At 33.4% G+C, this 23,488-nt stretch overlaps 1 protein-coding gene across 1 annotated transcript in view; it reads left to right on the forward strand.

Annotated features, from left to right (window-relative positions):
* Positions 1 to 3,811: 3,811 nt before the first annotated feature.
* LOC106459854 (neuron navigator 3-like) overlaps positions 3,812 to 23,488 on the forward strand; it is a gene marked incomplete at its 3' end in the record, with an annotated part of 119,620 nt that continues 99,943 nt past the window's right edge. Inside the window, exons 1-5 of the mRNA XM_013919526.2 lie at positions 3,812 to 3,842; positions 11,531 to 11,666; positions 13,067 to 13,248; positions 13,520 to 13,762; positions 17,853 to 19,743. Coding sequence (XP_013774980.2) covers positions 3,812 to 3,842; positions 11,531 to 11,666; positions 13,067 to 13,248; positions 13,520 to 13,762; positions 17,853 to 19,743 — 2,483 coding nt within the window. The remainder of the gene's footprint in view (positions 3,843 to 11,530; positions 11,667 to 13,066; positions 13,249 to 13,519; positions 13,763 to 17,852; positions 19,744 to 23,488) is intronic.

Genomic DNA, 23,488 nt, shown 5'->3' on the forward strand with positions numbered 1-23,488 from the left:
AGAAGACAACTAAGGAGACTTCCTTTTAGTCTTCCTTGGATTATACAACCACACCTTGTCTCCTGGTACAAAGCTGACTTCAGTAGACTTCTTATCATAACATAGCTTCATCGAATCAGCAGACGTTTTCAAGTTTGAACGCACTTGATGATGAATATCATCCATTCTTTCAGATAATACTTTCACGAACTCTGACATATTTTCAGGCAACTCTTTGAAGGTGGTCGTCCTGGCAACTGAAGTTCCCGATCAAACATCAGCTTTGCTGGAGTGTATCCAGTTGCTTCATGCTCTGCTGTTCTATAGGCCATGAACAGTGGAGGGAGTAAGACATCCCACTCATCTTGGTGGCTATTATAAAACTTTGCCAATTCCTGTCCCAGTGTCCAGTTGTACTTTTCTACCATCCAATCAGACTGTGGGTGAAGTGGAATTTTCCCGGTCTTTCGTATACCAAACAACTTCATGGAACACAGCTGATTCAAAGTTACGTGAAATAAAGTTGGTAAAATAATCCATCACCACACAAATGTACCTGTTTCCAGCATCAGTTCGGGGCAAAGGACCAGCAATGTCAATGGTTACTCTTTCCATTGGTGCACCAACTTGATATAACTTCATTGGAGCACGTCCCTTATGCTAAACACACGCTATGATTCACAGCGATTCACACACTTTACTTACGGTGTCTACTGTTTGCTTGACTAAATTATCAATTATTTTTCTTCAATCTATCTATACTAAAAAAGATAGGGTCTAGCAAACGCTGGGACATTCGAGAGGTTGCCCGATAAGTTACGATCCTGCTAGAAACCATAGTGTGCATACACCCAGGATCGCGTGACTTCCGCTGTCGTAACAATAACAATCTGAAAGTTATGTTGTTTTATAAGTTGTCAATACTTTTGATCCTGTCGTCATGATTAATATATTTTTAAACTATATTTTCAATGTTTTACCCAAGATGTTTGCAAAAGAGAGCTTTTGATTGCAATGACGTTGAGATCTACAGAATTCATGAAAGTTAAAACTCGAGAAGGTTCGTGTAATATTCAACAACGAGATTACAATATAAACATGAGTAATCAGTGAATTAGAAGTCAGTTCATTTAGTTCAGTGTCAGAAACGTAATTAAGTGTTCAAACTAAGGGTTATTGCATCTATTTATTAACCTTATCAACTTAAGTGTACGTCAATCAGTTTATATTGAAACGTTGTATTTGGAGTCAGGCCTATATTCAGTTGTGGATTACATGTTGAAAGGTTTACTTATGAAATTAGGTCGACAAATAAACGTGACTGTACTATACATGTTAGATATACAAGACTGTTTAGTTTAACCTTTTTGCTGCGTAGTTTGGATATATCCGAATATACATTTGTACCCACTGACTGCCTAAATTCGGATTTATCTCATGGCTACCAAAAAAAGCTTTCCTCTACTGCGACATGCGGAAATATCCCCCTGTTTTGAAACAATCTCCAGACCTGCATGCGTGCTTCAATCTGTGTTCTACATCTTGAAACCTGAATGTTTATATGCCTAATTACCATATTGACAATTTTGCAGGAGTACATATGGAAACTATATAAAGACAGTTTCTTTGATATTCTTATCTAAATATATTTTTTTTATATACTTTGTAGTGATTTTGGCCTCTTATTGACTTAGTTTTGCTTATATTTATGTCATTTACTGGAGAACACTTTTCTTTTAATTTTCCTCAATTTTTTGTTTAAATCATTATATTTCACTATCCAGTACGGTTTTCAAGGAATATTACTGTCAGGTACAGAAAATACGGCTTCTTTCAATATTGAAAATGTAATAAAAAGGGTCAAATTCATACTTTTATTGTTGGTGGATAACTGACAATGTTTGGGAATCAGCCTGAAAAATAATTGCATAGTGAAAAAGTTAAGAGTTATTATTGGGTTTATTTAGTGATTTAATATTGATGATTATTTAGTTTTCATAACAAGAGTGTTAAAACTTAATTACTTTAAAAGAGATAGTCGTGACAAGTTTCTTAGGTAACCTCATACAAGTGGTAAGTTGTGTATGCAGTTTAATTGTTGTACTAGGCTTTAGTAATATTGTTGACGTCATCTTACTCGAAGCTTCCAAGTTTTTCTAGTTATGTATATTGTTGCTACTAGAGGGCTAGAGATTTCCAAGTTATTCTGTCGCGTGTTATAAATACGTGTAGATGCAGAAAGTAAGTTAGGAAAAAGTTAAGTTAGACTATGTAATTGTTAGTTTAGCTGTAATAGGCAATATCTAAAGTGAGTTTCACAGTTTAACAGAGATAAAAGAGAATAATTAGTCTTGTCAAAGGGCGTTCTAAAGGAGACAAGTATATTAAGTTCTGGATACAGCTGTGGTAATCCACGGGGGGGGGGTAAATTAAGTGAACTTATCTCAGATTGTATTGTAAGAAACAGAGTAGAGAAAAATAATTCGTCTTGTCAGTTGGGTTCTAAAGTAACTGAACCAGTCTGTGTGGATTTGTGACAAGAAAGTAGTTATTTAGAGTTTTAGATCTCTTTATCTCTCTCTAGGTACCATACCTATCCAGGGCGTTAGTGAGCATGGTCTTCCAGTGATCCCTGTCTCCTGTTTCTCTTAGCATTTCTATAGTGGTAATTCCTTGTTCATTGGCAATTGTTGATAGCAGCATCTGTCTTTGTCTTCCTTTACTTTTCTTTCCTGGGATTTTTCCTGTCATAATGTTGTTTTCAATCTCTCTTTTTCTCATGCTATGTCCTATAAAACTCTGTTGTGTCATTGTTAAATTTTCCCATAACATTCGTTTTGTCTTAGCCTCCTTCTTTAGAATAACTTCATTACTTATATGTGAGAGTTTTAGATACAACTGTGATATCCTTTGTGTGAAGAATTTTTGTAGATACATTTGACTTGTTTTGAGTATATTATTTTTAAAACAAGTCGATTATGTGCTGTGCATTTATTGTTGATATTTATCGCCAACAAGTCATAGACATCTACCGAAAAGAATCCCAGTCCCTATACAGAACCTAACAATATGTTTATTTAGGAAATTAATTAATTAGTTAATCTTACGTGGATTTGGCATTATTTTTTATCAAATAATTAAGAAGAAGCCATTCAACCATAGAACACATTACAACAACATGGATATCTCTGTTTACATAAACAGAGAATGTAAGCCTATTTAAAGTTTAAACGTGTTGCATAAGGAAGTAAAGCTATTGTCCATTGCTTTAATGAATTGTAGAAAATGTTTTATATATCAGTGTACAATATTTTAGAACTGTTATTTTCTAATAAACTACTACATTTTATTTCATCAGAAAGTTTGTGAGTCAACAATAGCCCTATGAAAGCTCTAGAAACCTTCTGATTATTAGTTTTTAAAAATGCTAGTTACACTGAGTAATAGTTACAATGCAGTAATAATGTGAAATATATACACTTATCGATGCCTATAGGGAAGATATTCCGCGTGAGGCTAATTTTTTTTAATGAACTACTTGCTGAAACTCCATTTGTAGGCCCATTTTCTGTTTTAATTTTCTAAGAAACCAAATCATAAGAAACAGACTGTAGTTCTTTAAGAGATGAGACCGCAGACAATAATGGGCCAATAACTACTCTTGAACAATCAGCTATAATAACCCCATATAAACCTAAATATACCGGTTTTCAATTAGAGAAATAAAAGTGTAGCTACGTACATGTAATTCTTCAAAAGACCTCGTTGGTACTGTTTCTATTACCGTAACATTCCTTCGTTCTTCATCTTCACAATACAATCCTATATCAGAATGTCTTTAGGCGTGAGGTATCCCGTTTGCGGTAAGAACTAGATTACATTTTAAGAAAAGATTAATTTTAGATGAACCGTTCTATCCATGTAAATATAATTTGTATCTGGAATTGATAAACAGGCATTACTTTGTGTGTTTTTTTTTTGGTAAACGGATCTGTTATCGAACCAATTATAATAATAAATTCAATCACTTAATATGCTATATGTTTTATTACCCATTCACAAAGGATTTATGTTCTAGCTTTATAGCACTGCTAAAAAAAATTCATTTATTTATGGAAGATAATTATGCTTTTGATTAGTCAAACCTTAAGTTGGAAATATATACGAGCTAGGACTTGTTTAGAAATCAGCATTAATTACGAACATTGTGATTCGAAACTCTCTGTTCCTTATAAAATACTAACCTAGAGAAACATACAGTTCGTTCTTGCTTGCAATGTTCTTTTCGCTTTTTGTGTGCTTTCTAGAGACTGTGAGAAAAAAACTACCTGATATAAGTTTATGAAGCACAGTTATTTAGAAATTAATTATTTATGTACACATAAATCATACACGGTAATCATACGCTAACGGTTTTGGATTTAATTTTATCTTTTATGCATACGTCGGATAACGAAATCATACATACCTAATTTCCAGTCCAGTTACTACAATATGAAACGCATACTTACTGTTCTGTATACTTGAAACGATGGTACAAACTACGGCAACATGTACTACACAAGGTAAAGTACATTTAATTTTTTTTTTTTTTGCTGCGAAAACAAAAATCACTACATTGTTTCCGTTATCCATTGCTTGCCTATTTCTGACTGTGCTAATAATATTATTGAGATTTGACCTTTATAAATTTCATCATACAGAAACAATAATGATTTGACTTTGTTTCTTTGTTGTGTCTTGTTAAAACCTTTCTATCTGACACGTTCATTTTTAAATATTCGAGCTTCCATTTTAATTTCTGAACATCTATACAAATATATAAAGACAGGATATAACAACAAAGGTACGTCCAATGTTATTATTATTAACTAGATTCATTGAAAACTATTATCAACAATACTAAAGTTTTAATTTATTGATATCACCAAAATAGTTTTTAACTGTATTTTACTGTATGCATACTGATACTAGTTAAATATATATATATATGTGTATGTATATTTATATATATGTGTGTGTATGTATATGTATATATATGTGTGTGTCTATATGTATATCTACGTCTATATATATATATATACTGATACTAGTTTTCAATTATAGCCTCAACTATGTGAGCATTTTAAAACTTCAATATTACATTATTTGATGCAACTGTGGTACAGATTTATTTTTAAATCACTTCTGCGAATAAATACGTTTTATTTAGTTGAGATGCTGATATATCTCCGATTCGGTATACTCGTTATTTAATACATTGTGAACTTGGCATTTATCTTTTGAACCTGGGATTCAGTACGTTCACCAGGAACGTTGTCGTGATTTTGGGAGGTAAAATATAAATATTGTTTTGTACTCTCGATACAGACAATGTTTTAGATACGGTGCACGTACTGAAACATCTCCGCACGTTGAGCTTATGGGTATGTTATAAGTGTGACAGTCAAATCCCTCTATTCGGGCTGATAAGAGTAGCCTAAGAGTCAGCGATGTTGTTGATTAACTGAGGGTTAAAGGGTTTAACCTTTCTCTACTCTCAATAAAGTGGTAACTATATAAAAATCGTATATATTAATAGTAGTCTCACCTGAGCTCCTAAGCTGGGTCAGGTGTATTCAGTGTATATACATATATATATATATATATAGCTTTCAAACCATTGATTACAACAGCTATTGCCACAGACATTATCCACTAGGACAATAAGTTGACAACTTGGACCGATAACGGTAATGCGATATATATATATATATATGTGTGTGTGTGTGTGTGTGTGTGTGTGAATTTGCAGTTTTCACGTTTAATACTCACATATTCTCTATCACAAGTTCAAGTAGAAGTCGGTCGAATACACTGATTTAAAACAATTATTCGAGTACTACTGAATGTGAGCCTGGTATCAACGTGATGAACTGTCAAATAAATACCCATAAAATCTTCAAAAATATGCATTATCTTGAAGTATATTCTTTATAATACAAAATGTAAGGTGTACAAATAAATTCATATATTATTAAATGTTGAAGGATGGAGAGTTTAAGTGTGAAAAAAAATACTTTGTGTTAGATCGATACATCTATTTGAAAATGTTTACGCGGTCAGACAAACAAACTCACGTAGACATAAATTTATTTAATAAAACTACACGTAAAGTAAACAATAAAATAAAGTAATGATATTTATAATAGTGTACAGAGTGTAAAACAGTCATGAGCATTCAATGTATGACACAGTTTTAGAACTTGAAACAAAGAAACTCACAGAAACAAAAAATAAAACCCATAATAAAGGAAAAGTAGCTAAAAGGTGTTTATAGCAGACTATGAAATGAACCGAAGCTAACTTAGTGCAAAGTAAAGTAAATGTAAAGTTGTATTGAAAGCAAACATAGCTGATTATGCAGAAACGTCTAAATGCGTGTTCACCAAATGATAAGCATATGGTTTTGAACGAACTACACATGTATATTTTAGACCTAAATAAGTCGAGAAATCCCATAAAAAATTGTATTTAGTGTAATGTTCTTTTTTTGGGAAATTATACGCGGATTAAGTGTTGTTTGTGTGAAATACTTTATAAATAAAAAAATTAAAGTTGAAATCTAAGCCAGTCGTCAAGTAATGATAACGACATTGTGCAATCGGGTACCTTACTCTTTGCATTAGAAAGTTTGACTAAGCAAAAAGACAGGTAAAGTGATTCTGAATTGAAAAGCCAATATGCCATCCGGACTCCTCATACAAAGGCCTCTGACGATATGAGATTTGTAGTATTTGATCGAGACATTTGCAAAAAATGTTCTGAACAGACAAACGCAACTGTAATATTTATATACATGAAGCCCCCCAGTGACATAGCGGTATGTCTGCGGACTTATAACACTAGAAACCGGGTTTCGATACTCGCGGTGGGCACAGCACAGATAGCCAATTGTGTAGTTTGTGCTTAACTTCAAACAACAACAACAACATATACAAGAAAGAAGTACGTTAATTATACTATGCCAAATTAACGTATTTTAAATTGACAATTAACAAACTATTGTGAACCAAGTAAGTTTATCTCTGTCTTAAATATGTGTTAATCAAGCATGGATTTAGTAAGATGAATTGCACCTTAAATATTAATTATCAGAGCAATATTAACTAAGTTATACTGTGCTTTAATAAATATCAGCATACCAGTATGAATCAGACTATGACTTGAATATTATGAGACCTGAATGTTACTTGTAAGACTAAGTATGTTCAAGCCTGATATTACAAGTTCATTATATTTCGGTCTTTAACGCTGACGTAACCTGTTTTCATTGATATGCCACATGTAAGCTACAAATCACATCGAACATGCTCGACTTTTCAGCCATGGGGGTGTAATCATGTGAAGGTCAATCCCACTATTCTGTAGTAAACGAGTAGCCCAAGAGTTAGCGGTGGGTGGCGTTGACTAGCTGCCTTCCCTCTGGTCTATCATTGTTAAATTAAAGAGGTCAAGGGCAGATACCCCTCGTGTTGCTTTGCGGGAAATTCAAAACCAAAATATCAAATGTAGAAACTATACTTTCTGCTCCGTTACTCCCTCAACCTTGGTTAAGAAGTCAGTGCTACAAATACATGCATGCTACAAATACATGACCATCTGTTTCAGTCTCTATACTGTACCAACAGGCAACTGAAATATATTATAGCTTTCGAAGCCTGTTGTGTCTACTCTGCCTAAAGGTCCACTGAAACAGCTGCTTTACATAAATGTTCTAATTTTATGGTACAATGTTAAAAAAATGTGCATTGTCTTGGCCTTAACACGGAATTATGATTGAGATTTAATTTAATACATTGAACATAACTTAATGCAATTAGCTGTATTTGAAAATAAAAATTGTCTGACTTATTTTCAAGTCCAATAAGAACAATCAGAGATATTGCATACCCCTCGTTCCTTTTCGAGACTGCATTTGTTTATATTGGATAACGTCAAATTTCAACTTTCAATAACTCAGAAAGTCCTCCTCAGATCCAGAATGATCAACGATTCGGATTATTTATTGCAGTGTGATGAAGAAGCTCAACCTTGGTACAAATCCAGTTACATTTTACAGAGTTATTAATCCGAAACCGCGACATTGCCTTATCTTCTCATTTGAAACAATGCTTCAAAGTGATCCAGAATCCGGATACGGACCATTTTGGGGAGGACTGTCCCATACTAACGTCTCATCTTGTGTAAATTTTCGTGTTCATCGGTCTATTAGTTTTCGAGATACGCGCGCGGAAACACAGACACACAGAAACCCGATTGCAATACATTCCCTTCGGGGCGAGAGTAATTAGTTTGTGCTAACATGTCATAACTGATTCAAACATAAAAATTATAGTTTAAACGCACATGACGGTATGACATTAATCATTTACCTCAGTGTCATAGAGCTCTTTTTCCCGTGGCAAGTGTTTTATAAATGTAATTGGATACACAGGTGGTAATCTTTTCAGGAAGTTCAGTCTCTTACATTTTAACGATAACGGTCATGTTAAAGTGAGTGATACCTTCAACCCCAAATGTAAAACTGATGGTCGTAGTTGCAAACATTCCTGCATTATGCACACTTGTTGAAGTCCGTGATGTTTCTTTCGTCTCTTGTTATTAACAGTGGGAGACCGTGAAGATCGTGAGAATCCATCTCGTTCACGTGAGTTGTGTGCGACATTGTAATGTTATCGCTTATAATCTCGTGATGTAGAAAAAAGGACGTGCGTTGCATAATATATAACAAAAGTAAATATATAAAAAAACAATACTCGCTATATTTGACTTCATGCAAAAATTGGTTTCATTACATCACGAATAAGCAAGAATTAATTGATTTAATTACTTGACATATATGTATATATATATATATATATATACCGTAACCATGACCTTCACGGTCAAACTTACACAAAGGTAAGCCTAATTAAAACAACTCTATTGTCTAACGTTAAATTTCATTCCCGGCCATTTCGTTTCACAGCATTCTTCTTTTATGTTCAGTAAACCAGGAACTAATATAAGGATATAAACAAATCAATTATTTAATTGAGCTAAGATTTGCAAAGAACTATTTTAAGCTGCAATAACATGCAATAATGAAGACAAGTAGATAGGTTAACGTCAATTTTTAGTAGAAATATAAATTTCCTATACAATGAAGCTAATGGAACATAGTTATTGTTTTCATAGGGGGTAGGGCTATAACCTGAAAATGTCGGGAAATTTATTGTATTCTAGGCCAACAGTGACTTAACGGTTATCATGTCCAAAGATTCACAGTTCAAAACCCTTTGCCGCAAAAACACTTTCCGCACTTTGAGGCCGTGGGCACGCTATAAGAATATAGGAAAATTCTACTATTCAACCAAAAAAGAATGTATCTTCCCTCAAGTCTATCAATTTAAACATAGGGACGGCTATGCGCAAAGCCATTGTTACCTCGCATTTTAAGTTACCTCAATTCAGAATCTTACATTAGTCGTATAAGGCTCCACAGATTGAATATTATTTTTAAAAGTTCCAGTATTGATGTTTCTATTAATGTCCAGACAGCTATTGCATTTTTCTTGGATTCCGTACACATACTTAATGTATGTGTTTTCCATATTATTGCCTTTCCAGATTAGTGTACGAAAGAGTGTGTAAATGTATTAAACTTGTTTTGTTAGCAATATGTATATGCAAGTCACCTTATTTCAAATACTGAATAAAATCAGTTCATATTTCCGTTTCCGAAGTTTGATAGGCACAGAATCGTCCTGAAATTGCACACAAAATGTTTTTACAGTGAGTTCTCTGAAACTGGGGATATTTGTTAACGTATGCACACTTCGTCATCTTCATGCTATACATTTCTTTGAATTTACTATTTATTGTGAAACTATGTTGCTAACCCGTGCTTTAGGAAAATCTGTACCCTGATTCATGTGTTCCCAAACCCTTTAGTTCGAGGCCCTCTAAAAACCTTAGAATAAATTTTAAATAATAGCCACTCTGAGAAACCTTACTTTCATTGTAGGTCCGGCATGGCAAGGTGGTTAGGGGGCTCGACTCGCAATTTGAAAGGTCGCCGGTTCGAATCCCCGTCACACCAAACATGCTCACCCTTTCAGCCGTGGGGGCGTTATAATGTGACGGTCAATCCCACTATTCGTTGATAAAAGAATAGCCCAAGAATTGGCGGTGGGTGGTGATGACTAGCTGCCTTCCCTCTAGTCTTACACTGCTAAATTAGGGACGGCTAGCGCAGATAGCCCTCGTGTAGCTTTGCGCGAAATTCAAAAACAAACAAACAAACTTTCATTGTAATTTGCTCTTTGAAAATATCTCATATTTTTCACAATAAATAAAATTCTTGCGGAAAATATTCTTTTGGCCGATATCAGTGAATATTTCTACATGAGCTGAGACCGTTTTGCTGATCTCAGTTTGAGAACCTCTGGTGAATAATATATAATATAAGGAAATTCTATTTTAGTTGTTTTTTCAACTTCCCTCTAGAAGTATCCGAAAGGTTGTGGTATAGGAATATACCATAGGTTCCTTTCTTTCTTAGTATTAATGCTGGTTCTGAATCTACTATGTAGTTTTGAATATGTGCAAGTTAATAAAAACCATGGGGCCTAAACGACCGTTAAGGTTTCTTCCCAATGAACTGTCAAATCAGATGCTACTCTCTTGATTTGGAAAAATGGCAGAGGATTTTTCGTTGGACCGTTTGGTGAAATCTATCAACAAATGTCGAAAGAGAGTGATCATCACATGGTGACGCCACCAGAACAAAGAAACTAAGGTTTATTTGCGAGCTGGAAGGTTGATTTCAAGAAGTCCTAGGCGACTCCACAAATGTAAACTTTCTTTAGCTTATGATGGTGACAAAAAAAAGAGCTGTTTTGTTGTTGTTGTTTTGTCTATTTACGTTCAATAAAGGTTCTTGTCCTGGTGTATTATACATTGTGTCCAGTCTGTTTGACATTCCCAGAGTTAAACTTAACCGTATTAATTCATCATTGTTATGCAATAACCGTATATGTCGAGAATAATTTTAAGCGGACTTATCTGGTGAAGCTCTATAAGTACAACCAATTTTACTTGAGAATGCCACAAGATTTACACCTTTTATCCGCTGACAAGGATTTTCATTCTTTCCGGACACCGTCATTTTCATGTTATAAACCGGAGTAACATCACCACAGAACTATATTAGAAATAATTATTGTAATTTGTGTATCAAATTGTTCTCGTCAGCACTGTATGTATGTATATATATATATATGTTATCTTTATCAAAGCATTCATTAGTAAGTCATTAGAAAAAGTTGATTTTGTTAGCACAGAATTGCAACGGTGCAGAAAAAACATTTTGTTAACTTCGTTTTGGATTCGGACTCAATGAATATAGTTTTACAATATAAATATTATCTGTCACAAAAGTATGAGTATTTAATGTTGCCTGGATAAGGAGCTTATTTCAAACAGACTGAAGTTAAAATTATGATTTTTTTTATTGATTTTTTTACAGGAAACGGACGCATTGTTCCAAAAGCACCATCTGGTGGCAATGCAATATCCAACTCTCCTCATGTATCATTTATACCTCAACCACAAAGTGGTACCGTAAGGAGAGATAGAAATAGTGCAGACAAAAGTAAATCTCGGTAAGAACATATATATAGTTTCTAAATAAAAAATATTAACGCTTAGGAAGTCAAACGTACTTCAAACAGTGATAAAATTTTACTTACAGATTTTTTGCCAAATGTTATGAAAAATTCCTAAAACTGAATGAGATTTGCTTGATTGGATTTATATGAAGTTATAATACGCAAAAGTCCCGAATAGTTTTTATTATTGTCATGTTTTTATTGGAACATTTTTTCTTTCATTTGAATCAAGATTACATGTGTCAGTTTTCTATATAATTTGAAAACCCAGTGCCGGTATATGTTATGATATTAATTACGTACTCGAGTGTGTATTTATCAGAGTTAAACTAACACTATCTTAATTTCATTTTGAGAGTTATTCGCCAAGTCATTTGTTCTTGTAAGTTAAACAGATAAAATGCAAGTAAGTTCACCTCAAAACGCTTTAGCTCAAACAGTAGGTGTTGTCTCATAGATACATCAAAATATAACACCATTTACCACTCATGTTGCATCATTTTATTAATGTGTTGTAAAACAGAATTTGCATTCAACGTAGCTCCTAATTCACCATATGATATTTTCTTTAGTGTAACTCAGTGATGATTTTAAGGTGATATATATATATATATATCATGTTAATACAGTAGTTATCAATTATTGAAGTTGTGATAACTGTTCAATCTTTGACTTGAACTTAAACTTATGTCACTGTAATGATATGGTAGCTGCTTTAAGCATACCCTGGTTCAGGCATATTGTATTTACACTCTGGTTTAGGCATATTGTATTTACACCCTGGTTCAGGCATATTGTAATTATACTCCAGGTTAAATATATTGCATTTATACCCAGGGCTAGGCATATTGTGCTTATACTCTGGGTTAGGTGTATTATGCTTACATTCTGGGTTAGGCATATTGTATTTACTGTAGCAGAAGTTAATTGTTTTAGGGTTTGTTTATTTTTTTTCGTTAAGCGCTAAACCACACAATGTTTCCACAGAGAGGATTGAACCCCAATGTTTAACGTTATAAGCTCTCAAGCTTTTTGTTGTGCCATCAGAGCAACTGAAATTAAAGAAGCATTATAGGAAATGTATCGTAATTTGAATGTAACAGATGCTCTTGTTAGCCACTGAGACGATAAGAATAACGGAAACTTAGATGTTGGAATCGCTCTATCTTCTAGCATTCTTTACTTCATTGTACTTTAGTTTTCAAATACTAAAATTCCTTTATTTATTTCAAACCTTAGGACCCTTTAGATTAGAAAAATTTTATTATACTATTATTTTACTGATCCGAAGCTAGTTATGTAACAAATGTGCTTATTATAGCATAGGTGAGATATTTGATCAATTACTTTTAAATTGTTTACCGAAATTCGGGGATATTGTCCTATCTTTTCAGGCCTTTATCGGTTTCGTCAATACGACATCTTCCGGTTAAAATCCGTTCGGGTGCTACGCTGCGCAATACATCACCTGATGTACATCCTGTTGGACACAAGTACACATCCTCTAATAATAACTCTATGTTAGATAAATTTAGTTTTTTCAATTACAAAGTAACACCTGGAGAAAAAGCCAAAGGTTAGTGATGTTTAAAATTTATTTATGAAATATCATACATTTTATGATTTTAAGTCACTTTCTAAGTGCCAAAAAATTACAGAATACGTTTCTTTTTTTCTCTATCAAATACAATTACTTTTACAAAATCAAGAGTATTGATACAGCCAAACAACATTTTGTGTATGAATTAAATAGAAATATTCTAATAACGCCGTGATGTATATTTCACTGTTTCAACCAACTAAATTTAATCACAAGTTAGAAAATTAGCTGAATATATTTTCCCTAGGTGGCGGGTTCTCAAAGCGAACAAGTAGTAGCAGTGGTTTTAGTTCAGCTAGAAGTGAACGAAGTGATTCCTCTAATAGCGACCCCAGCTCTGGTTCGACCCCAGAAAGACCGGAGGCATCCATATATCTCACTTCTCCGAGCGTCGATAGCACGAAAGTCAATGCTAACAGTTTTTCAAAGAATACATTTGGGAGAAATTTACCAAGAAGCAAAAGCAGCGAAACGAAAACGATTAATTATAGTAAGTTCTGAATTATTGTTAAAAATGTAGGGAAAAAAATAACAACAATAAGATAAAATGCTGTAGAAATTAGGGCTATTTCCTTCTAAAGAAGTACAGTGACTGGCGACTTTTGTGGACGCTTATATACACTTCCAAAACTCTATTTACAAAATGATCATGTGATGTGTAAAGTGACTTCTTGAGCCCTAAAATGCAAATATGTAGTCGTATCTTAGTTTGATCGACTTTCAAATATATCTTTTATCAGAGTTTAGTAACAGAGAAAATCGAAAAGAAAGATTCTCTCACTAATTTTCTAATCGGTGGTGGCTGACAAAAAACAACAACATATAAGACATGCTTATAAAGTATAACTGACGCTATATTTGTTTTAACTTAGTCATTTTGTCAACATCGGTCAACTATCTTAAACGTATCATGAGAAAATCATTACAAAAACTGTAATATGACATCCGATAACTAGAATAAAACAGCTAATTTCTGGTATAAACAGTAAAGCGCAGCTTCAGTTGTGCTTATACTGCAAACTATGTCGATGAATAACAGTAAGTGTGTGTGTCCTGATCTAATAAGTGCATTTTACCGATTTTTGTATTGAGGTAGAGTAAAAATATGGAAAGTATTGTATAAGGCACATGACGCTGCTTATATTGTTCTGTCACTACAAACTGCTATAGGTGGTGTAGTAGTGCAGGGAAACGTTGTCTTCACAGGAATTCGTTTCTTTGATTGTTTTAAAGCTGCAACCAACATCCGGAGTGTACGGTCATGTCCACTCAACTATACTGTACTTTCACCCTGGTGGATAAAAACATTTCTAAGATGATAATGCAACAATAAATCGCACTCATATTGTTTAAAATTGGTTCAATGTTTTCTAAGCTTAGCACTATCACCAGATATTCGTCAGTTTGAGCACTTGTAGAATGAACTTGGAATTCGCACTAGCCACTTTAATCCTCTGTCGATATATATGAACCAACTCTATACCACTCATATTCTTCAAAGAATGATCTGAGATCGAATAAGACAGCTACAGTTGTCAATAACGTTGAACTATTTAAATATGTTAATGCAATGAAAGGTGATCCAGTTTGATTATACTGGAGGTACTGATAAAGTAGCCAGTCAGTGTACTTTGCAACAGCTGCTTTCAGTTATGACATAGTTAAAATTTTATCAAACTGACATAAAAGTGTTAATTAATTTCGAAATATTTTCTCCTTTTCAATTTTAACTCATTTGTCTATAAAAACGTTACCAGTGGTATTTATGTCGTTTTTATGTTGAAAATTCCAATTGCTGAAAATAATTAACAAATGACAACAAAAAAGTATTCGGGCCGTTGGTCAACGACTAAATAACATTTACAGTTTACAGTCATCATGTTTCCCGGAACAATGCTAATTTCGTATTATAAATATTGTTTTTAGTAATTATAAGTTCCAGGCTTGCTTTTTCAATTAAATTAGTATAATATAAGATCCAACTTTAACACCAAGTCAGTGTGCGTTACTTTGTTTAGAATAATTTCTGTTTGATAGAAATAATATTATTTTTGATAATGCATATTAGATAAAGATGGAAGTTTTTGAACACTCTTTGAACCTTGAGAAAACATAAGCGTAAAAATAAGACATAAGTGTACTGTAAATATGAACTTTATAATAAAATACTCACTTGTTAGTAAAAAATATTCATTTTGCTTTTGAGGCAACTGGTCTCATGGTATTTCACCCACGGTGGATGCAGGTTATGTTTCACCGCTGTATGTGTGTGTTTTTGTCAGCAAGATTTCTCAAAAACAACTAAAGAGATTGGGTCGAAAATTGGTATGCATTTGGACTATGACCTACCATAGAAGAGATTAGTTTTTGGAGGATCAAGGTCACAAAAATCTGAAAAATTCCTATATGTTGACATGGGAATCGATTTCACACTATTTTTGCTCTATAACTCAGTCAAAAAATCATTGGATTTGGATTGAACTTGATGTATTTATGTAGAATATTATTCCTCATTGTTCTGCCAAAAATGATCGGTGTTCGTTCACAACGACGGACACACGGACACATTTTCGTATTTTTTTAGGGCCGAATATGATCAACGAAGCGTGGCGGTGATATGCGCTCTACTGAGTGCTCCTCTAGTTTTTAAGTTTTGTTATATTTGTCATTTTTGTACTATGTTACTTGGGGATCATTAACACGATAACAGAAATAACAAAAATACATTTCCTAACTTGACAGAATTTAAAATCCTCATCGCTAACGTTATAGAAATAATTTGATTTTTTTCTCCGTTTAATGTCGTAGTAATCTTGATTAGTTATTTAGTAATTAATAAATTCATTCGAATCGGATGTATGAGTTTTCACAATTTGTTTCAATCTACGTGAAATACTTTAGCATAAGTTTTTTTGGAAATTTGTATTTTAGTTAAGAAATTTAACTCAGAGAAATGTTAATTCTTTTGCGAGTAAAGATTGCTTTTGCACTAACCACACGTTAATTGCCCCTCTCATTATTACATATGTTTATCTAAAGTATAATAAATTTTATTGTGATGAATTTACATTAATGTACAATCTTGGCTAAAATATTTGCATACCGTTTTATATTGATGTTATTGTCTACATGCATGAAGTAGTTATTGAGTAAATGCCCGGAGAGTAACAGAGAAGGTGGCCTATGATCGTACAAACGTGTACCAGTTGCTACTCTGGTCTGTATGAGTTGTTTTAAGCATTTGTTCGTCAAAACACACACATACATATCTGTGTGCTTTTGGTATAATATTTTTAGAAACAGATCAACACTTTGTTCAGACAATATATCGGTACTTAGTGTAGAGTCGTGCCAAAGTTCTATGGCATCAAATTATTCGACTGTCCACTAATGGTATGAAGCAAACGAACATTCCCAGAACAGTAGGGTACCACCAGTGTACTGTATCTAGAAACCTGAAATGTCATTGGACTACAGAAAAAGTTTTTTCCAGGAAAGTCTACTGGTAGACGCCGAAAACTACTGCCCAAAATGACATTGTTTTGATCAGGTTAACACGTCAAGGTCGAAAGAAGTTTTGCAACACTTTACGACAGGAATAACATGAACACATTTATTCCAGGGTATCCAGAATAACATTGAATAAGATATTGACAAAACAAGGTTATTTTGCAAGAAGGGAGATCTTCAAACCGACATTAATCAGAATTCACCACTGTTACTATGTTACTTGGACAAGACAGCATGAAAACTTACAGTTAGGACACTGGTGACATGCCATCTTTTTAGATGAGTCCTGTTTCCGGCTTGTTAAAGTTTATGGTAGGACTCGTGTTCGTCGTTTGTCTGGAGAACAAGCAGATGAGGGAACACAAAGGTGGTGGGGCAGAACATGTTTGGGCAGCTATTCATTGTAGTGGAGAAACTGTTCTTCATATCCTCCAGGGAAACGTCAATGGTGTCTCGTACAGGCATCACATAAATAGTATATTTTTGCCATATGCTGGGGCAAGGCTGGACAATAACTTTGTGTTCCAGGATGACAATGCCACTGCCCACAGTGCACGTACTATACAAGATTGCCATGGCCAACAAATGTTGGATTACGTCAAATACCTCGTTAACAGCATGCCACATTGCCTTGCAGAGGTTATTAGAATACGAGGAAAATCAACCAAGTACCGATTGTTTAATATGAACTAATATAAAGTTACAGACGCTATTTATAATAATATGATGTTATATTTTGTCATTATATATGTTTTGGTAAGGTTTTGTTGTGATGCGTGAAATGCTGAATTACATATATCATAAAATTGTTTGTCATGATGTCCATAGAGCCTGTCTCATTAAACAAATTACATATGTAAATAATTAATATAATATGCATTTCTTAGTTTGACAGCACTAAGTGTTTTTGTATTTCATCTTAATAATAAGGATCTTAGATAGGTTACAAAATATACAAACATTTGGCCAAGAATTGATGAAAGATTGTTGAATATATAAACTTTTATTTAAATTTTTAGTTATTAAGCAATACAAGATAAAAATTCTCTCTTTTTTTTCTTTACACAAAGAAACTGTAACCAAGAAGCCAGCATCTTTGAATTCCACGTCATCAAACGTTACTAACAGTGCAGCTCCACTTGAAGAAAACTTGGAAAAGAAAGGAAATAGTACTCAGAATGAAAAGTCCCATCAATCTGTAAACATTAAAAAGTTGGAGCAAACGAAAAGTGGTATTCAAAAACTCAAACCAAAATTAAATATTCAGGTAAGTAAGTCACTACCTAAGGAACCCACTACACAAAAAAACAAATGTATATCCAACCGTAAACCTTCCACAACACAAAAAGTCAAATTGAAGAGTACAGAACCTACTTTGGTTACAGAAAGAACAAAAAATGTAGAATGTGTGAATGAAAAAGACCAGCCTAAACAAAACACAAACTCCGTTTCTGAAAATAAAAATCACAAATACTTTACACTGTGTATGTTTGAAGACCTGTCTTGTGACCCGGGTTTGCGGAAAGCAAACTCGAAATATTCTGGTGAAATTGACAGTTGTGAATCATCGAATGCAAATATCGAATCCTCAAACCTTTGTGCTAAAATAATGATTACAGCTGGAGCTAAATCTCAAGAAACTAGAAATTTAGAAGAAAACCAATTGGTTGAAAATAAGCAGAATTCGGTTCATCATCTAAGACTAGATACGCTCATTCGTAAGTCTGAAAATGTCTTGAAGACTATCAGACCAGAGATTCCTAGTGTCCCAGAAACCAATTACCTAAACAGTAGTGAAACGATGTCCAATCAAGTGGTCAACAGTAACATTCCTAAGCCCACTGCGGCTGTGAAGGGAGTGTTTAAACATTCTAAAGATATTCAGGACTTTAAAAGCTCTAGTGACACGATCTATGACGAAAAAGAATGGAAGCAAAACATAAAAAGTCGAAATACTTTTAACTTATTAGGCTCTCTTAATATTCCTTTAAATTCATCGAATGGTGAAAATCAGAGAGATTTACAGACCACAAATCATCGTCAAATAAACAAAGACTTAGGCGCGACTTGTCAGAAAAGTGACATTAACTCTAACGTTAAGTTAGGCCTTGCTGAGTCTGAGCGTTATGTAGACGGACCGCAGATTAGCGTTTCTGTCGCAAAAGTATTGCCTATCATGAACAGAGAATCTAGTAAAACCAATCTAAGAAAGCTGAATACAGTGTCATGTCATACCGAAAACAAGCTAATAAGAAAAGATTTGGGGCCTTTGAGGAAAGCAGAAAGTCAGGAAAATGAAGACCAGTTCTGTCAAATGTCTAGGTATCCACTAGTAACACAACAAATCAAGACGTTAGAAGGCATCTCAGATGCAGAATATTTTAATCAAGTGAAAGAAACGCCATACGTTATGAAGAAATGTGAATTATATGATTCTTGTGCTACAGGCCTCCTCTCTCGGGATATGGCAGTAATAGAAGAATCAGATGACGTCATGCTCAATATAAAACCCATGCCTCCTCTCACACGTGCCTCGCCTTACGGTTATATGCGTGGTCATTTGTCTTCCAGTCGCAACTTGACAAATAGGTTGTATATGGCCAACTTCCCGTTACAAACAGATGTCAGGAATACTGATGATGGCAGACGACCACTATCACAACACAGGCTGACGACAGATGACTCGTCCAAAATTTATGGTGTCCCTGTAAAGAGGGCGCTAGGCAATAGTCGTGCCCTACTAGACGTAAGTTGTTTTCCGGATATAGATTCTACTAATATTGTGATAGGCTACATGAGTGATGGAGAAGTGATTGGGCAAAGTCCTTTGTACAGAGTAGAAGATATCTCCAGTGGCTACACGAGTGAAAGCGGACGATTTCTTTATTCAAGACAGCCTACCCGCAAGATTAGCGAGAAAAAGCTTACTCTTAAAGACGCTAATGTGCTGCAAGATGACAGGTAAGGTTATATACTTAGTTGTATCCAAATGTACTTTTAATAAAACAAAAAAGAGAGAGTTATTTAAAAAGAAATTATTTGATTGCCCTGGCATGGCCAGATGGTTAGGGCGCTTGACTCGCAAACATGGTTGCCCTATCAGCCGTGAAGGCGTTATAAAGTCACGGTAAATCCCACTATTCGTTGGTAAAAGAGTAGCCCGAGAATTGGCGGTGGGTGATGATGACTAGCTGCCTTCCCTCTAGTCTTTCACTGCTAAATTAGGGACGGCTAGCGTAGATAGCCTTCGTGTAGCTTTACGCCAACGTCCAAATAAACTAAACCATTGATTGCCACAGCAGCGTATCCTTAACGTTCGGATATATTAACTTTCATCAGTAAAACTTTTGAATGACTTCATTATTAGTGTTTTGAAACTAATTTACCAGTTGTATAACATATACTTTGTTCTTATTTAAAATCGTGTCTTTTATATGAGGTTTATGGATGGTTGATTTGACGTCAAACTGTTGGGTTTTGAAAAAGGAGGGAATTATTCTAGGCTTTGTTTTAATTATTTCCATTAGCCTTGCAGTTCATTTAATTTCTGTACATATTTTGTATTAATTCTTCTTTCATAAACTTCTATAGTGATTTGAGATGGTGAAAGTGATAAACACACTTAAATTATCGCTCGATTATCGCACTATTTGTATTTTATTAATTAACCTTCAATTTGCATGTTATTAATTAGTCACCACTAGTTATTGACTTTATTATGTAGTATTCATTAACCTTCAGTAGTTAATGGCTTCTGTTCACTTTGTCTGTGATAGAATGGCCTTCACTAGTTACTAAAAAACCCTACCTTAATAGATCTTAAACTCCTAACCTTCTCCCTTTTGCTTGAAGACTTGTTCAAGCATAACGCGGGCGAGCTGTGACAAGCCCAGCAACCTGAAGTTAGTCTTTCCGATCTGGTATGCCAAACAAAAGTTTTTTAGTTCTGGATGGAGGTTGGGAGTTTTACCTTGTAGAATTTTTAGAGCGGTATTATTTCTACTTTAAAGTTATATCTGCAGACAGCGAAAGGCTGTAGGAGTTGAGACGTTGTGGATATAAGCGCTCAACTGCTAATCCTTAACTGATTTTGAATAGCTGATGGCTAATTTTGTCTGATAGATGGAATATCTCCAACGTGTTTGGGCGCTATGACCACAGATATTATCCGTTATGACTTAAAGTTGACAACTAGGGCTGATAATAGAATATAATTGTTTAATTTTTAGTTTGGTAATGTTTGTTATGTACTAAGTTCATTATTGTTTTATAGTGCTCTTTTAATCGCCTATATTGACAGTTAATGTAACTCAAAGTATTAGAGCTATTTATTTATTTTTGGTGAAAAATGGTGTTACGGTGTTGATTTGTCGCCCTTTTTTTTCCTATTTCAAAATTTTCCTATTTATGAATCTTCTACGGCAACTGTACATTGGTTCTCAGCCTAGCTAGCTATTTACCAATAATTTATATCTGCTACTTTAATTTATGAAAAGTTTATTTGCAATAGTTCAAGATGCTTAACTTGTCCGGCCCGCGGCCCCTATGGATTTTCAGCGTTTACGTCAAGATAAACCACTTTGTAAAATGGATAATGTAATTTATCTGTTAACTTGTGGGGTGTGTAGTCTTAAATATGTAGGACAAACAACTAATCCTTTTCGGTGACGAGGAACCCACTTTGAGGTACCTGATGATGACAAAACCTTGTCGAAACGTTGTACATTTGCTGTTATGTTAAACTTATATTAAAGTTTTTCATCATTACCCATTCAAGCCGTCTTCAGCCATAACTAATCCTTTGCATTCAAGAATTAACCTGCATAGATCTCAAAGTTCTTGAAATAGATCATTTTAACAAACATTCACTTGCTATTTTGGACAAAATATATAATGCAAAGCTGTTAACAGATAGAGAAGAACACTTTATCTTGAAAGAAAAAACTCTTTATCCTTAGGGATTAAATAACGGTTTTAATAAAGGTTTTCAAAACAAAATGCTTAATTTTTAAGTGAAAATATTTATTTATTTCAGATAATTACCTGTCACAATAAAAAATAGGGGTAAAGGTAAAAATAGGAAAAAAAAAGATTAATTTTGATGATTTCTGTAAAAACTTAGATTTTCCTTTTGACAGATCTGTTAATATGTTAAACTCTATAATAAAACATTTTTTTAAACAATATAAAACTTAATTGTTTGACAATTTTGAATTTAAACATATTCACATTAACGATTTAATTGTAGACCTGATTAAATTTTGATTAAAATGGAATCCAATTCTAAAAAATTTTTGGTAAAAAACAAAGAAAAATCTTATATAGTAATAGATTTCAAACATAAGATATATGATGATTTATCTTTACCTTACTTAATTTATAAAAGTGTTCAAGAAGAAATTTTTCCCATCAAATCATTACAACCCATAGTTAGTTTTAAGTATAATACACCTATAGGGCCTCTGTTTTTTAACCACAAAAATGTATTCAAGAATTAAATCCAAGAGAAATTGACAAATTACTTTGTAACTATAAAAATAGTGCTTTTGTGAACTGTTTTCATAATTATATTTTACAGGTGATTTGGAAGTTCTAAAAGATAAGGACTTAAGATCAATTTTAGAAAAAGGTACTAAATTTAGAATTATAAAATTGACAAAAAAAAATTGAAATTTTAAAAGATTCGGAAAAATATTGATGATTACGTTATCAAAATAGTAAACAATTATATTATCCCCCATGTTTCGTTTATGAATGTAAACTACATTTTATTAATTCCATAAAAAAACGATCAAAAACTTTAAACTTTCAATATCTTTAAAAATAAAATAAGGAAAGCTCAAGAAAAATTTATTATTACCTCCAATTGATAAAGCTGTTTGCAATTTTGGTTTTGTATGTAAAACATTATATGCACAAATTTTAATTAATGAAACTAATACTACAACACATTTACAAAAAAAAAACATTTTAGGTAAAATACAATTATTACTAAATTAAAGAAAGCCATTAAAAATGGAATATACATATAGATTGTTCTTGTTCTAACTTGCCATTTTATATGCAATTCCGTAATTGCATAAAATTCTTGTTAAGTTCAGGTTTATTAGAAACTATTTAAATACAGTTACTAAATCTGTTTCTGTTATACTCAATAACACTTTAGATGTTTTATTAGAAAAAATAGAATTATTGTTATCAAATGATTCGGACCATTATTCTTGGATTATCAAAAATATCATTCCAGTTTTGGAATCTTTAACTAATTTAAATTATTTAAAAACAGCCAACTCTGTTACTACTTATGATTTTACCATATTATACATTAAAATAAATTTGAATGATTTAATCATGGTATTTAATTATCTATTTGATAATTAAGTAGATATAGAAGTAATTATTCCAAAATTTGAATTTACTAAGCAACAATGTAATACTATACTTGCCCCCACTTGCACATTGGTATGTCTGCGGACTTACAACGCTAGAAACCGGGTTTCGATACCCGTGGTGGGCAGAGCACAGATAGCCCATTGTGTAGCTTTGTGCTTAATTCCAAACAAACAATATACACAGCGTGGTCACAAGTAAATAGACACCACCTTTTCAGAAAAAATGAAAATTTTCAGTGATATTCATATGAATTGATATATTTATAATTTAATTAATATCTAGTAGATCTTCCTTTCGCTTCGTGGAGTTCGTG

Source organism: Limulus polyphemus, unplaced genomic scaffold (assembly GCF_000517525.1).
Source record: "Limulus polyphemus unplaced genomic scaffold, Limulus_polyphemus-2.1.2 Scaffold668, whole genome shotgun sequence".
Taxonomy (NCBI): domain Eukaryota; kingdom Metazoa; phylum Arthropoda; class Merostomata; order Xiphosura; family Limulidae; genus Limulus; species Limulus polyphemus.